At 43.3% G+C, this 14,921-nt stretch overlaps 1 protein-coding gene across 2 annotated transcripts; it reads right to left on the bottom strand.

The window, feature by feature from the left end:
• Nucleotides 1-319: 319 nt before the first annotated feature.
• Nucleotides 320-14,711, bottom strand: TMEM14A (transmembrane protein 14A). 2 transcript variants are annotated; one of them, XM_072832668.1, is made up of 6 exons: nt 14,581-14,649; nt 14,186-14,239; nt 10,547-10,638; nt 5,389-5,490; nt 3,419-3,506; nt 320-612 (listed from the first exon to the last, which is right to left on the bottom strand). In XM_072832668.1, exons 3-6 carry the CDS (start codon nt 10,614-10,616, stop codon nt 573-575), a joined length of 300 nt encoding a protein of 99 aa, XP_072688769.1. In that variant the 5' UTR covers nt 10,617-10,638; nt 14,186-14,239; nt 14,581-14,649; the 3' UTR covers nt 320-572. The 2 variants fall into 2 exon arrangements, with proteins under 2 accessions (XP_072688769.1, XP_072688768.1); XM_072832667.1 differs by lacking the exon at nt 14,186-14,239 and having other exon boundaries at nt 14,581-14,711.
• Nucleotides 14,712-14,921: the final 210 nt, after the last annotated feature.

Here is a 14,921-nt window from a genome sequence, read left to right on the forward strand (position 1 = left end):
AGGTTTAAAACAGAATGCATTTTATCTGAATACCAAATACATCCTGTTAATATGCAGAGGGTGCTAAGAATAGTTTTTTTAAAGGGAAAACTCACATTGGCGGCAATAAAATCAAAATGGAGGAACTATAATTTCTAATATAACACAAAGGACAAGAAGATACATCAGCATTTTGTAAAGTTCACTTCCAGCATTCCATTATCTGAGGACGTAAAGCTTAATGTAAACTTCAGACACAAGTATTTGGAATCGTCAAAACAAAACAAAACAAAACAAAACAAAAAAAACCCTCCACATATATAAAACAAGACACAGTAAATGAAAGAGTGTATAATGATTTATTAAATATCTTTAATGAAACCATTATCTGACAAGTAGAAAACGGTCGAGTTTTTGGTTTAAAAAAAAAAAAATCCCTCAAACTAGCGTTCATTTTGGAGTGTTTCTGTTGTTTCTAATGTAAAATAAGACACTTCACATTCCAAGTTGAAGATTATCTTTTAAATACAAAGTGTATGCTCTGCCCGTTACAGTAGAATCATATGAATTTAGTCTTCAGTTCCTTCGGATTTTCAAAGCAGCAGTAAGACAAGTCTCAGAATCATCATGAGGCTGGATTAAAATAAAAGAAAGGCAAAGAGCAGGTCATGCTTACCTGGTATAAGACAGAGGTTCACCTATTCACCTAACCTGTACTGTTATTAAACTTTGGCTTCCAAGGTTCTCTCTTGTTTCTCCTTGGAGCAGGGGTGATCGCATGATCCCTGTATTGGAACTTCAGACATGGCTGAATTAACCACTTAAAAACGTTGATTGACTGAATGAGCAAAATCAGAACTCATGATTCTGCAAATCTGGGATGAACCTTTTTAAGAGAAAGGTTTAGAAAGGAACACAAGTCTTTGATGCGCTAGTAAAGGCAAGTGGCTTGAAAAAAAAGCAAGGAGCAATTCTAGGGTGTTCTTATTACAGTCTCAGCTACTTTCCACTGACTAGGGTCTTCGGGACCCACACTTCCGATTCTTTCATTCATCAAGTATCATACAGCCATAACTGGAAAGTAGTTCCCTGTAACCACATTCCTCCCTGATACCTCCCTCCACCACCAAGTCATAAACATGATGCATAGCCACAGAAGAAAGTTCTATAGAAAAGTAAAAAAGAGGGGCAGCTGAGTGGCTCAGTTGGTTAAGTGTCTGCCTTCAGCTCAGGTCATGATCCCAGGACCTTGGGATCAAGCCCCATGTAGGGCTCCCTGCTCAGCAGAGCCTACTTCTCCCTCTCTCTCTGCAGTTCCCCTTGCTTGTGCTTTCTCTCTGTGTCAAATAAATAACTAAATATTTTTTTAAAAGAGAAAGAAAAGTAAAAAGGAAAAACTTACTCATTGCATTACCACCCAGTGATAAACACTATTAGCAGTTGGAAGCATTGCCTTCCTAGTATTTCCTGATTAGAACATTAAGATATTATAATGCTACTAAATAGTTTTTGAAAATGTGACATGTAATTCCTGCTCAATATTTCATTAAGTTGACAAAACACTTATTGAAACATTTCCTTATTGGTGAGTTTTTAAGTTGTTTCTAATTTTTCAGTTCACGTGTGTTTCATTAGAAATAAAATCGCAATAATCATAGGAAGCAAACTGAAGGTCGCTGGAGGGAAGATGGGTGGGGGGGGTCAGTGGTAACTGGGTGATGGGCATTAAGGAGGGCACGTGATGTAATGAGCACTGGCTGTTATATAACATTGATGAATCACTGACTTCTCCCTCTTAAACCAATAATACATTATATGTTAATTCACTGAATTAAAAAAAAAAAAAAAAAGATTGTCTGAGGATAACCCAGGCTCCCAATTCTCTGTTCCTGGTGGGAGAGTATAGCACTATGGACTAGAGCAGGCTTTCTAATATGGACCCTGCGTTGATTCCTTTAGTATTTTAAAAAATATTTTATTTATTTATTCATGAGAGAGAGAGAGAGAGAGAGAGAGAGAGAGGGGCAGAGACATAGGCAGAGGGAGAAGCAGGCTCCATGCAGGGAGCCCAATGTGGAACTCGATCCCAGGTCTCCAGGATCGTGTCCTGGGTCAAAGGTGGCACCAAACTGTTGAGCCACCCAGGATGCCTGATTCCTTTAGTTTTATTAAATAAAGTATATTTTTATTTTTTTTAAATTTTTATTTATTTATGATAGTCAGAGAGAGAGAGAGAGAGAGGCAGAGACATAGGCAGAGGGAGAAGCAGGCTCCATGCACCGGGAGCCCAACGTGGGATTCGATCCTGGGTCTCCAGGATCACACCCTGAGCCAAAGGCAGGCACCAAACCGCTGCGCCACCCAGGGATCCCTCCTTTAGTTTTATTTATTTTTTTATTCCTTTAGTTTTAACATGAATTGCATTACAACTCTCTCCTGCCTGCTGAGTCTGAGCCCAGAATCTCTCTGAATTTCACATGGGCCAACTTCTGTTTCCTTTTATTGGGCAACAGTGAACCACAGTCTGCTCAGACTTTGATCTTGTTTCTGTTTCATCTTCAATTCATTAATAAATGAATAAATCTGTAGGATTTTAGCATCTTCAAAAAAAAAAGTTGTAATAAACATCAGTCTTTGTATACATTTCATTGTTTCTTTTTATTTCAAAAAGTAAAAATGTATAACGAAGTAAACATATTTAAGACTTAACATAGAAAGGCTGCTTCCAGGAAGAATTAAAAATGTTACCTATAAATCTGTACATGGTAATATGCTTAATCTCATGGATAGAATCACTGGGATCAAATTAAGAGAAATTGGAGGCTCTGTATTTACTTATTTTTTAAGATTTTATTTATTTATTTGAGAGAGAGCAAGGGCACCTAAGAACAGGGGCAAGGGGCAGAGAAAGAGGGAGAAGCAGACTCCCTGCTGAGCAGAGAGCCCAACTTGGGCCTCCAACCCAGGATCTGAAGATCACGACCTGAGCCAAAGGCAGACGTTCAACCGACTGAGCCACCCACGGTGCCTATTTTTTTTTTTTAAAATATGGTCTTCCCTTGAATACTCAGAAGATGTGTAGCCTACTATCAGTCTAACATTCTAAGAAAGACTGACTTTAGATTTAAATGAACACATTTACTGTTTCAGATGAGTAAATCTTAAGGAAATATGAGGCTGAATTTAGTTTTTTGGAAAAAGGTAAGCGGGTGCATGTGATCAGATACTATAGCAACACTGCATGTACTCCAAAAAGGGCTCATGGAAACATCAATACCATGACTGATTGCAGGCATGATATTTTAAAGTTTTACAGTCATGCTTATTGTAAAAAAAAAAAAATTACTTTGACCTTTCAAGTTAAAACTGACTCTTGCCAAAAAGTCAGCACTGCAAAATGATGGCAGAAGAAAGTACAGATCAAAATAGTTTTTCTTACCTTAAACCTGCAACTAGCCCAGCTGGCATGATTTTCTTAGATCTCTTATACCTTACACCCATTATGGTGGCCAGGAAGAAAGCTGTAACTAAAAATCAAATCAATGCATGAACCAGAGTTTCAAACACATTATCAATGCTTGCTTGTGAAAAAAAAAAAAAAAAAAAAGACATTGTTTCAGCTTTTTAATATAATGACTATTATGTATAAGTATCAAGTTGCTATCTTCTTAAAAAGATAAAGTGCTCTTAAAAGACTTTATAAACTAGCTTACTGAAAATTTTTCTGAGTTAACAAGCACATTAAAATCCATTCCTGAAATATCTTCAAAAGAAAAAGCCTTGTCTAACTTAAATTTCTATTTGTAGAAACTCCTGAAAGGCTAGGACTGTGTCTAATTCAACTTTTCTCAGGAACACTAGGCAGTACGTCTGGATCCACAGGAGACATCCAATAAATGCTCATTTAAGTGAAAGTAAATAATCAGTATCTTTTTTTTTTTTTTAAGATTTTACTTATTCATGAGAGACACAGAGAGAGGCAGAGACAGAGGCAGAGGGAGAAGCAGGCTCCCTGTGAGGAGCCCCATGTGGGACTCAATACCAGGACCCCAGGATCACACCCTGAGCCAAAGGCAGATACTCAACTGCTGAGCTACCCAGCCACCAAATATCTTTTTTTTTTTTTTTTTTAAGTAAGACCTGATGAATAAAAAAATACTAGGAAAAAAGGCTGTTTTTTAATTTGCAGCACTGCATTTTGAGAAATTGATGCCTGGAGACTAAATAAGAGTATTAATAACATTAAATTCAGAAGCATCATACCAGCCTTTTAGGAGCTGAACCAATATGGAGAATGAGGCTGTTTTATGTAAGAGCTTAGGGTGCTGATGTCACAAATTCAGAAAAGCTTTCAACGAAAAATCACTTGCTGATAGAACAAAATGACAATAAACATATGTGAACTACTTAAATGCATGTGAAATAAAAAACCCAAAATATCCACCTCTTGCTGATTTATTTCTTCTTTTGACACACCTTTACTCTTAAAAACTATCCCCAGTTCTATTTCAAACACGTCATGAAAAAAATACAACACTGTCTCCTTCTCTCCCTCAAAGACCAAACTGATACAATTTGTCTTCATTTGCATATTTTTCCATACATACGCAGGCCTCTTTGATTAATAGTCAAATTCAATAGAGACAATTTCCAAACCTTCACCAGATTTCAAGCTAAAAAGAGCCAAGCAGCCTGGGCCTTTAAACACATACAGGTTTCCATTTTTACTGGGGACATTCCCCTACCACGCCCAACAAGGGAAGAAGCTAAAAAAAAAAAAGGTCAGCCTTGGTTTTCTAGATTAAGTCTTAAGGCAAAAAGAGGATCTAAAAGCTGCTTGTGAATTAAATAAAATAATGTGAGCTGTCTCTTGTTAGGTATTTTAATAAGCAAACACAAAAACTATGCTTATATGAGCTTAGGGGAGTTAGCAGAAAATCTAGGCATAATTCCTTAACTTTTCTAATTTTATTTTTATTTTTTAAAGATTTTATTTATTTATTCATGAGAGACAGAGAGGGGGGGTGCAGAGACACAGGCAGAGGGAGAAGCAGGCTCCATGCAGGGAGCCTGATGCGGAACTCGATCCCAGGTCCCCCAGGATCATGCCCTGGGCTGAAGGCGGTGCTAAACCGCTGAGCCACCCGGGCTGCCCTACTTTTCTAATTTTATTTTATTTTTCTAGTAATACGTTTCATAGAAATGTTCTTCTGTGTTTGAAGGCCTGGGAGCAATATCCTTGTTTTTGAGTGGGCCTGTCTAGAAAGGAACAAAAATTGTGTTCATTCTCAACGCTGGCATATCCACTTGCCATGTGACTGCATGTTTTCTAGTATACCTAGGATAGGGTATCAAAAAAGCCACTCCAAAGGTTCAATGCTTCATAACTGGAAAAAATGTCTTACTTACACAGTGACAGTTTGACATCTCGCTTGTCATTGGAGACACGGTAAGCTCCATAGCCAGCCAAAAATCCAACAAAAAGACCAGCGATCAAAGATGGAAGACCACCTGGAAAGAAAAAAAAAGGGGGGGGGGCTCAGAAAAAGAATCTCCAAATGAAAGGAATTCCTTCCAATCCTTCCAGTATGATACATGCACCTTCAAATGTTTATCTACTCGAGTACTGTAGACAAAGTCCACAGGCTACTTAGACAAAGCTGAATTATGTGTCAGCCGTTTCTAAGTTATGACTGGTCTTTGCTGAGCTCTAAATGCAAGGCAGAGGAAACACGAATACATAGCAATGCAGGTGTTAGATACAGCTTGAGTGAATAAGAAAGCCGGCCTGGTGGTAGTGGTTTTGATTTTGATTGCATGATCTTGGACAATCAGTTGACTTCTTTACACCCCTCTTGTTCTTTTTTTTTTTTTTCCTCTTCTTGCCTCTGTCTTTTTACTCTGAGGCTGTGATAATAAAAATAGGATGCACTGATATTTAAGCTCATAGAGGTAGAAAGAGAAGTCCTGTGCCAACCGAGTGATGGTTTGTCCTGAATAATTAACAAAGCTTCCAGCCTCAAGATGTCAGGACTCAGGGATGAATGGTGACTATACTGAGCAATGGGAAGAGCCAGGGCACTGATCCAGCCAGCCAGTCGGCCACCCAGTGCACACCCAGCTCCCAGGGCACTGTGCCCAGCAGCAAGTACTTCCTGTGCATTGGCAGTGGGCTACATGCCAGGGACACTGTGAACAAGACACACGCGCAGTTGGTGCTTCATGCAGTTCATTCTATTCGGGATCTATCAGATTGGAATCCCTCTGGGTAGGGTCAACCATCTCTATTTTTTAAATATCTACAGGAAATTTGGATTGTAGTCAGGGTTAAAACCCATTGCAGCAACATGTGTGCATGTGTAGTTGCACACGCAAGCACAGACAGACACACATACACACGCAAACACACAGCAGCAGCAGCATCTGGATGAGAAGCCACAAGCACTGGGTTCTAGTCCTAATTGTTCTATTTGTTGCCTTTGGCTAAGGCACTTAGTTTCTCTGAGTTCTGTCAGTTGCAAAGCAGAGTTAATAATACCATTCATGTCAAATATATAAAGGCTTAGAATGTTACAGTTAGATAATATTAAGTTCCTTATTTTTGGGATGCCTGAGTGGCTCTGTGGTTGAGCGTCTGCCTTTGGCTCAGGTTATGATCGTGGGGCCCTGGGATAGAGCCCTGCGTCAGGCTCCCTTCTTAGCGGGGAGCCTGCTTCTCCCTCTCCCTCTGCTGCTCCTCCTGCTTGTACTCTCTCTCCCTTGCTTGCTCTCTCTCTCAAATAAATAAATAAGTCTTTAAAAAAAAAAATTCCTCATTGTTTCTCCCCCTCCCACAAGTTTTTCTGCAAACACAGCAACATCATCTTTTTTTAAAAATATTTTATGTATTTATTCATGAGAGACAGAGAGAGAGGTAGAGACATAGGCAGAGGGAGAAGCAGAGGGAGAAGCAGGTTCCCCGCAAGGAGGCTGACGTGGGACCCGATCCTGAACCCCGGAATCACGGCCCCAGCTGAAGCCAGATGCTCGACTGAGCCATCCAGGTTTACTCAGCAACATCATCTTTTAAAAGCATATACCCGGACAGGTCATTCTTCTAATTAAAAACCTTTGGTGCTTCCCAAGGCACTTAGGGAAAAACCTACGCCCACTCTATTATTGGAGGCTTGGCCTTCTTTCAGTTCCCTGAATATGTCAAACTCTTTATTCCTCATGGCGTCTAGACATGCTGTTCTTTGCCTGCACTGCTCTTCCCTGCACTGCTCACCTGGCCAACTGCAGCTCCCCTCCAGATGTCTCTGTAGCTCTTCAGAGAGTCTTCTCTTCTCTGAACGAGGGCCCCCATCATAACCTCCCACGATTCTCTATCATATATTTGTACACTTGTCCATGTATTTAAAGGTCAGCCCCCTGCCTTCCTTGTGAGTACCATCTCTTTTTGCTCACTCATGTTTTCCAGGGCCTGACATGGTGCTGGGTACTTGGCAACACTAGATAAATGTTGACAAAATGCATGCCCGGGCATTCCCTGTTCTGGGTCATGTTTAAGTACAAGACGTCAGATTAGAAAATAGGTAAGGGGATTTAAGCATTTTCTGGAATGCATGACTAGGTCACCTTAATTAATATGTCTTCTCACTTACAGATCTCTGACTCTCTTCTGTACACCCTGACAGTTTCTGCCCTGCTACAATCCTCCCCACCTTATGTATATGGAGGGAGGGGCAGCATCTGCACCCGAGCCTTGGTGAGATGAGACAGCCAAACGGTGGGGATGGGCAGGCACGCCAGCAGCCCACATGACTGAGAAATGGGAAGGCTTCCTGGGAGAATGCATCCTGCATGAGGAAGGAAATGGAACTGTGGGCTCCACCTCGTAAGAAAGACTTGGTTGGTGGAGGGGTGAGGGATCCTGCAAAAAAACTCACTTGTCTATGGTGGGGCTACAAAAAAAGAAGCTCCAAGCTCTGTCCCACACCCCCTTCCTCCAAGTGCCAACCTGGCGGGGGCAGTCTCAAGAAGTTTTCAAAGTGCACGTGGGGGCCTCCCTCCCTCAGAGCAGGACACTTGCCTGACAAGCTCTCCTGTTTCCCTCCTCTCTGGAGGGGCTGCTGTGCCCTGCCCCTGAACTGGAGTAGAAAGATATTAGGCTAGATTCAGCCCTGGTGCAGAAGAAGGCCATCTTTGGCTTTGGGCACTGGCTACTTAGCTCAGAAAAAGCCTCAAAATCATAGTGTCTTCTTGGCTATGCACTTTTCTGGGGACTTGTATGGGAGAGGGATGGGGAAGGAATGAACTCAGAACTCAGTGCTCCCAGCAAGAAAGGCAATCTATCAGTCTCTCACCTTGACCCAACCCATGTCTGGCAGCCGGTCTAGTATAGGATTCAGATATACTTGTTTTCTTACCAAACACCATTTTGAGGTCCCATCTTTAACCTATCCAACATTGTTCTCAGTAACTGTCCTGTGGAAGGGTCTCCTGGCCGAACTATATGGGATTCATGTCTAGGGAAGCTTTAAGTAAAAATAGAAAGGGCTGATTCACTTTCTACAAAAGTACTAGGACACTGGGGCCACAGGCAGCTTAGAATATAATATGGAATACAAAACCAGAAAAAGGTACTTTGCCCCACTGGCCCAGAGACTCGCCCACTGGCAGAACAGCAGCAGCAGAAACAAGAATATTAAATGTTTCTTCTGGGCCAGGCACGCTGTGAAATGTGTTACATGCATTCTCTTATTTAATCCTGAGTAATATGCAAATGAGGAATTGAGACCCAGAAGTTAAAACAACTCACATGAGTATCTGAGCTAGTAAGTGGTAGTGTCAGGAGCAGAATTTAGCCATGCTTGATTCTGTGGCCTGTGCTCTTAACCTATATTATAGGAGAGTGGGCTTCTTCGAGAACACCTGCCCCCAGAGGCTTCCAGGATCACTTAGCTGGGGGCTCTTGTTCGGAATCCAAGGAACCATATTGTGCATCTGAACAACAGGCACCTGAAATCAGAGACCTTACAGCGAATGTGATTTCATTTGTTCCTACAGAGATTTGTGTTAGAATAGTAATCCTTGCCTCTCCTCTCCTACGCCACTTCCAGCTACCCCAACACACATACACACACACACACACACACACACTCTTCCTTCTTCTCACGCCCCTAAAACGCAAGCTAAAATGTCCAGATGTGCTTTTCTGTTCTGTAACAGAAATATTTAGACACCTCTGACGATGAACAAGTGTTTCAATGACAATCCTATCAGAATTTTCATCTGAGTCTTCTTTAAAATTGATTATAAAACATCAGCTTTTGAGTAGTGGTTTATAGGTCTTTGATGCCATCATATTTTTCCAACAAATACACATCCATGATGTTACACACATTGAGACAGAAAATAAGAACAACAAACAAAAGTCTAAGTGAATTATAGGTTCTTAGGAATCTTAGAAAATAATCTACTTTAACCCACCACCCCTCAGGCCCTACAGACACCTGTGCTTCTGGCCTTGGACTTCTTAGTAATCTCTAAGGGATAACTCTAATAACTATATAGATTTGGTTTTTCTTTCTTTTTTTTAAAGATTTTATTTATTTATTCATGAGAGACACAGAGAGAGAGGCGCAGACACAGGCAGAGGGCTGTAGGCACAGTAGCTTCTCAAGGAAAAATAGGGTTTTTCTACAAAAAAAAAACTTACGTGAGGTTGACTGGGGAGAGGACAACTAGAATGGAAACAGTACCAGGGGACTCAGCTTCCCTAACCAGGTTCAACGTTGACACACATTTCCCACGGTGGAAATAACAGAATATTAGAGTTAAGAGGCTCCATGCAGGGAGCCCGACATGGGACTTGATCCCAGGTCTCCAGGATCACACCCTAGACCGAAGGTGGCGCTAAACCACTGAGCCGCCAGGGCTGCCCAGATTTGGTTTTTCCACTCAAATTGAAGCCCACTACTTCACAAAAAGAACACTCTTTGAAATATAACTTCATTTTAAAAATTTCATAAAAATTTTTCCTCCAGAGAGGAAGCTAGAAAGAAACATGAACATGAGATACCATGACTAAAAATGCTTCTACCTTAAAACAAAATATAAAACTTGACCTTTCATTTTTTTCCATGAAAGCTTATCAACTGGGGTTGTTTTTTTTTTTTTTTTTTTCCACTTTTGGATACAGATGAAGAAGACAACTTCAGATAGGACATCTAAGTTTTTAACCAATTTTCCTTTGCAAAATGCCGTATCAACATAATTCAGGTTTTGATACCAAGAGTATATAAACAAATAAAAATCCTGATTTGATAATATGTGAGTAGCTCAGGAGGTTAAACCAATTAATTATGCAGTTGATGATGACGAGTGAAGAAAGACCCAGACATCTGGGTTAGAATGCTCTATGCCCCTTCCCTCTACAACTCACTTCCATGCATAACATGCTGGTCCTCACCCACCTCTAGGACATCTTTAGCTTCTTGTCTTATTTATAAACCCTCAGATAATCTTAGCACAACCACCAATCCCCAATGAAGTCCCTTTGATGAAAAATATGGTTAAGGCTTACCTCTCCGCTTATATCCCAAAATGCTTCCAAATGTCACAAGGGCCGCATAACCAAAACCAATCAGGTCCATTGGCAAGGTTGCAATTCTAAAGCTGGGGGAAGGGACAGGTTTTACAAAATAAAAAGAACTGGGGGAGCATATATAATATAAAAATGATACGCATTCCATAGAATTATAGAGGTTAATTTTTCTTTTCTGGTTTACTAAAAGAAAACAAAAAGTGCAGAGATATCCATGCTTAATCACTAGTAAATCACTGAAGAATATAATGAAGCCCTGGCATAAAATTAAGTAAGGGATAAGAACAATCTATGGTGCCTCATAGCAGCAGTTGAAACATGTATCTAGGGGTGAGAAGTTCCATTAAAATCCTACCAAGGAATCTATAAGATGTAGGACAAAGTGTGCTGGCTATAGGCTGGAGACATAGTCACTAGCTGGCTGGTGGGCCTTGGATCACGTCCCATCCCAACATCAACTCCCCCCAAACGAGGGGAGTAGATGAGATGAACCCTATAAGTCCCTTGTGGCATTTTAATTTCTGATTCCCAGGGGTGCTTTTGCATCTTAACTCTTTACAACTACACCTCCTCCCTGAGGAAAATATCTTCATATAAGAGGAATAGCATATGAGGTTTCTTTGTAGTTCTAGTGTTCTCACTGCTCCTCTTTTAGGTTGACCTAAAAGAGTGTTTTATCCTCTAAACAAACTGGTACCCAAACTGACCCAGAAGAACAGAGAAAGGAGTTTTGAGCAGAGAGGAAGCTAGAAGTTACTGTGAGAAAGGGCCTGGGGGGAGGAAATCCTGAAGCCCAGGAGATGATGGCAGTGATCAGAAGGTACCGGTGAAGAATTCTCAACATCCACGGGAAGAATTAAAAGAGGAAAGCTCGGGATCCCTGGGTGGCGCAGCGGTTTGGCGCCTGCCTTTGGCCCAGGGCGCGATCCTGGAGACCCGGGATCGAGTCCCACATCGGGCTCCCGGTGCATGGAGCCTGCTTCTCTCTCTGCCTATGTCTCTGCCTCTCTCTCTCTCTCTGTGACTATCATGAATAAATAAATAAAATCTTTAAAAAAAAAAAAAAAAAAAGAGGAAAGCTCAGTCGTGTCCACCCCGTGGACAATAATGGGGATGAGGATGTCTGGGAGCAATTACCATGTGCTAGGTACCCTTCTAAAGCCTTACATCGACTCATTTGATTATTACCACAACCTTCTGAGATAAGCACTATCGTTATTACCTCCACTTTGTAGATGAAGAGGCTGAGGCACAGAAAGGGTGAGCAATACTCCCGAGACCACGCAAGAGAACCAAGGTTTCAGACTGAGAGAAGTCTCATTCCTAACCACTAGCAATAATACCTCTAATAATGGAGTTAGCTATCTGAAGAAAAGTGAGTATATAAAAAAACAAAACACAAAAAATGAATGTTCTTCAGATCTGTAAAGCTCTGGGTCGGTTGCTTCTGTTGGTTTCACAGCTTAAAGTTGTGACCACACTGCACTGCCGTCCATCTGGTGACTTTCCATCTTCAGCCCTGTCAGCTTCTCATGGTCCGTCCTACTTACTGTCTTTCCCAAAGAGTTAATTGAATTCCACAGTGTATGCTTGGCTCCAAACCAGATGCCACTACTTACTAGTTATGTAACATTGGGCATGTTCCTTAATCTCTGTGCAACTCAGTCTGTCTATAAAATGCAGATAATAAAATTATCCACCTTTCAGAGTTGTGATAATTAAATGAGGTAATACTATAAGGTGCCTGCACATACTGAGCACTCAACCGATACTAGCTCCTTTAATAGTGATTATTCTTTCACCATCACACCCATTTTTCAACTTGACATGGGAGAGGCCATAACTATATCAGCCCACTCAGGAAACAATGGGGATAGAGTGAATTTATGGTTCAGGTATTCAATGAATCAAACCATAATCTTACATGTTCTCCTCAACTCCATTAAACACCTGTTTACTGAGTGCCTTCAGGAGGAAGCAAAGAAAAGCCCTCAGATTTGGCTCTGGCCTTCTAGGACACACAGCAGGGCACAGCAGAGAAGGCAGATGTGTAGATGAGCCCTAAGAGGAGACTCATGAGCACCATAATAAGAAGTGGTGCCTAATGAGACTTGGGAGCCTAAGGAAGGATTCCTAGAGCAAATGGGGTCCTGGCTGGGACCTGGGGGAGAGGAGGAGTAAGCCAAGTGAAGACAGTGACAAGGAAGGATGTGTTCCAGGCAACAGGGAGAACATGCGCAAAAAACTAGTGGCATAAGAAAGCATGGCATGTTTTCAAATTGACAGAAGTGCAAGGGGGCTGTGATAAGATGGGGTTGGTTAAACAACAGTAACAACAACAGGGCCAGGACACTTGTAAGTCCTGTAAGGGAGGCTGAGTTCTGTCTCAAGGGTGGTAGGGAGGAATGAAGGGAGTCTCATAGCCAGATTTAATTCCAGCAAGTACTTCCTTGCGATGGGAACCGAGTGAAGCAGGAAGATAAGCTAAGCCAGAGATGATGGGGCAGCCTGGCCTGGAGCAATGGCTCTGAGAGAGGTTCAGGGAGCAGAATCAAGAGCCTGGGTGTGGTAAGTGCGCGGCAGGGATGAGTCAGAGATGACTCACCTCTAAGTCTCTGGCTTGGACCACTAGGAAGGAGAGGTAGGAGGCAGAGGGGCCTTGATGCTACTCCCTGAGACAGGGAACACTGGACCAGCAGTAAGCATGTGGTGGCAGCAGGAGGGAGGTCACCAGGAGGGGTGGGACCTATCTAAGACATAGTCTAAGGCACCTGACACACAGTGAGGAAAACACCTTTACACACAGATCTGAAGCTTAAGGAGAGGTCACTCATCATCAGGTAGTAATCTGGGGACCTAGTTTTCTCCTTAAGCCAACCACTTGATGTAAAAGGATGATTCTTTTCCCTCCTCTGACCCTCAGCCTTCTTCTGACTCTCTCTTGGGGCCCCACTCCCTTATACCTGGTGTAGTTACTTAGGTTGAGCTCCCCCACCCTCATTTCCCCTCCCAGCCAAACTCCTTCAGGTTAAGCTCAAGTTCAGTTCATCTCTGCCCTTCCTACATCACCGAGCTCACTGCCATGCAGAAGGCAGGTGTGTACAGAACACTTGCTGAATGAACGAGTGAGTGAACCAAAGGAACAACGTCTGTCTGAAGGAAGACATTCTGTAACTGACCAACCCTCAATATAGCTCTATTACCAGGAAACAGCCTGTTCCCTTCATCTCCTTACTGAACTGAATATTCTAAGGAGAAAATAAATCTATTTCCAACCCTTGCAAGAAGTTTCTGAGCTCACAGGGAAACTGCAGACAAAAAGCAATCACCCCTCTTGCTCCATTTCCACGAAGGACCTTATGGCCTGTCCAGAACCACATATGAAAGTGATGCAAGGGGGAGCCGATGTGCGCCTTGCATCACATGCTTTTTCATTGGCAAAGGCTACCTCAGCACTTGGAAAGGCCAGAAAGCATCTTGGGTGCAATGCAGCAAAATGATTTACTGCACCACATAGAAACCCAGGTGACAGGGCCCTCCCTGCGTTGCCCCTAACCCTCCCAAAATTGGGGAACCCACAGAGATTTTCCGTAAGCTACTATATAAAGAGCTACCTACCTCTGTACTCCTTGGGGTCTCGAAAGACCATTTTCCAGTGAAGTCTGGGCGGTACTAGGAAGGTTAAAACTGCCATGTTCCGAGAACCCCATCCCTTCCCCACCTCTCCCCAGCTCCAGGAAGGTAGGAAGGAGACCGGGTGGGAGATTCAGGGCCCCGGAAGGAAGAAGCTCGGGGAATTCTCAGGAGCTGGAAAGAAGCAATCCCTGGGAGAAGCAGCCCACAGCCCCTGAAAGATCCTCCCAAGGGCCTCAGCATCTTTGCTCAAATCTGTGCCTTTACAAGACCATCCAGGAGAGGAAGTTCTCGACTGCGCACAGCTGACTTGCAGCCCTCCCCGCTCCCCGCGGCTCAAAATGCAAAAATGAGGAGCCGGCCTGCGGCCAACCTTGTACCTGAGGTTCGGCAGCGTCCCCGCGGCCAGCGCCTCGGCTCCTGCGCGTCCCTCCCCGCGCGGTGCAGGGGCGGCGGGTCCGGGGCGGGGCCTTCCCGGCGGCGCGCATGCGCCCTGCCGCGCCCTCGCCTCCACCCGGGGCTGGTGTGAGCTGCGCAGGCTCGCAGGGCGGAGGAGGCGCGGCGGAGGCCCGGCCCCTGCTGCGTCCGCGGGGCCCTGGGCGCTGGCCGTGAACCCGGCCGAGTTGTGCTGCCTGCAGCGGCCGGGGCGGGACCGAGGGGCCTCCGCAGAGAGCCGGGCTGCGTGCAGCAGGGGGCCCGGAAGGCACATGGTTTTTTTCAC

The sequence above is a fragment of the Canis lupus genome, chromosome 7 (assembly GCF_048164855.1).
Source record: "Canis lupus baileyi chromosome 7, mCanLup2.hap1, whole genome shotgun sequence".
Classification (NCBI taxonomy): Eukaryota; Metazoa; Chordata; class Mammalia; order Carnivora; family Canidae; genus Canis; species Canis lupus.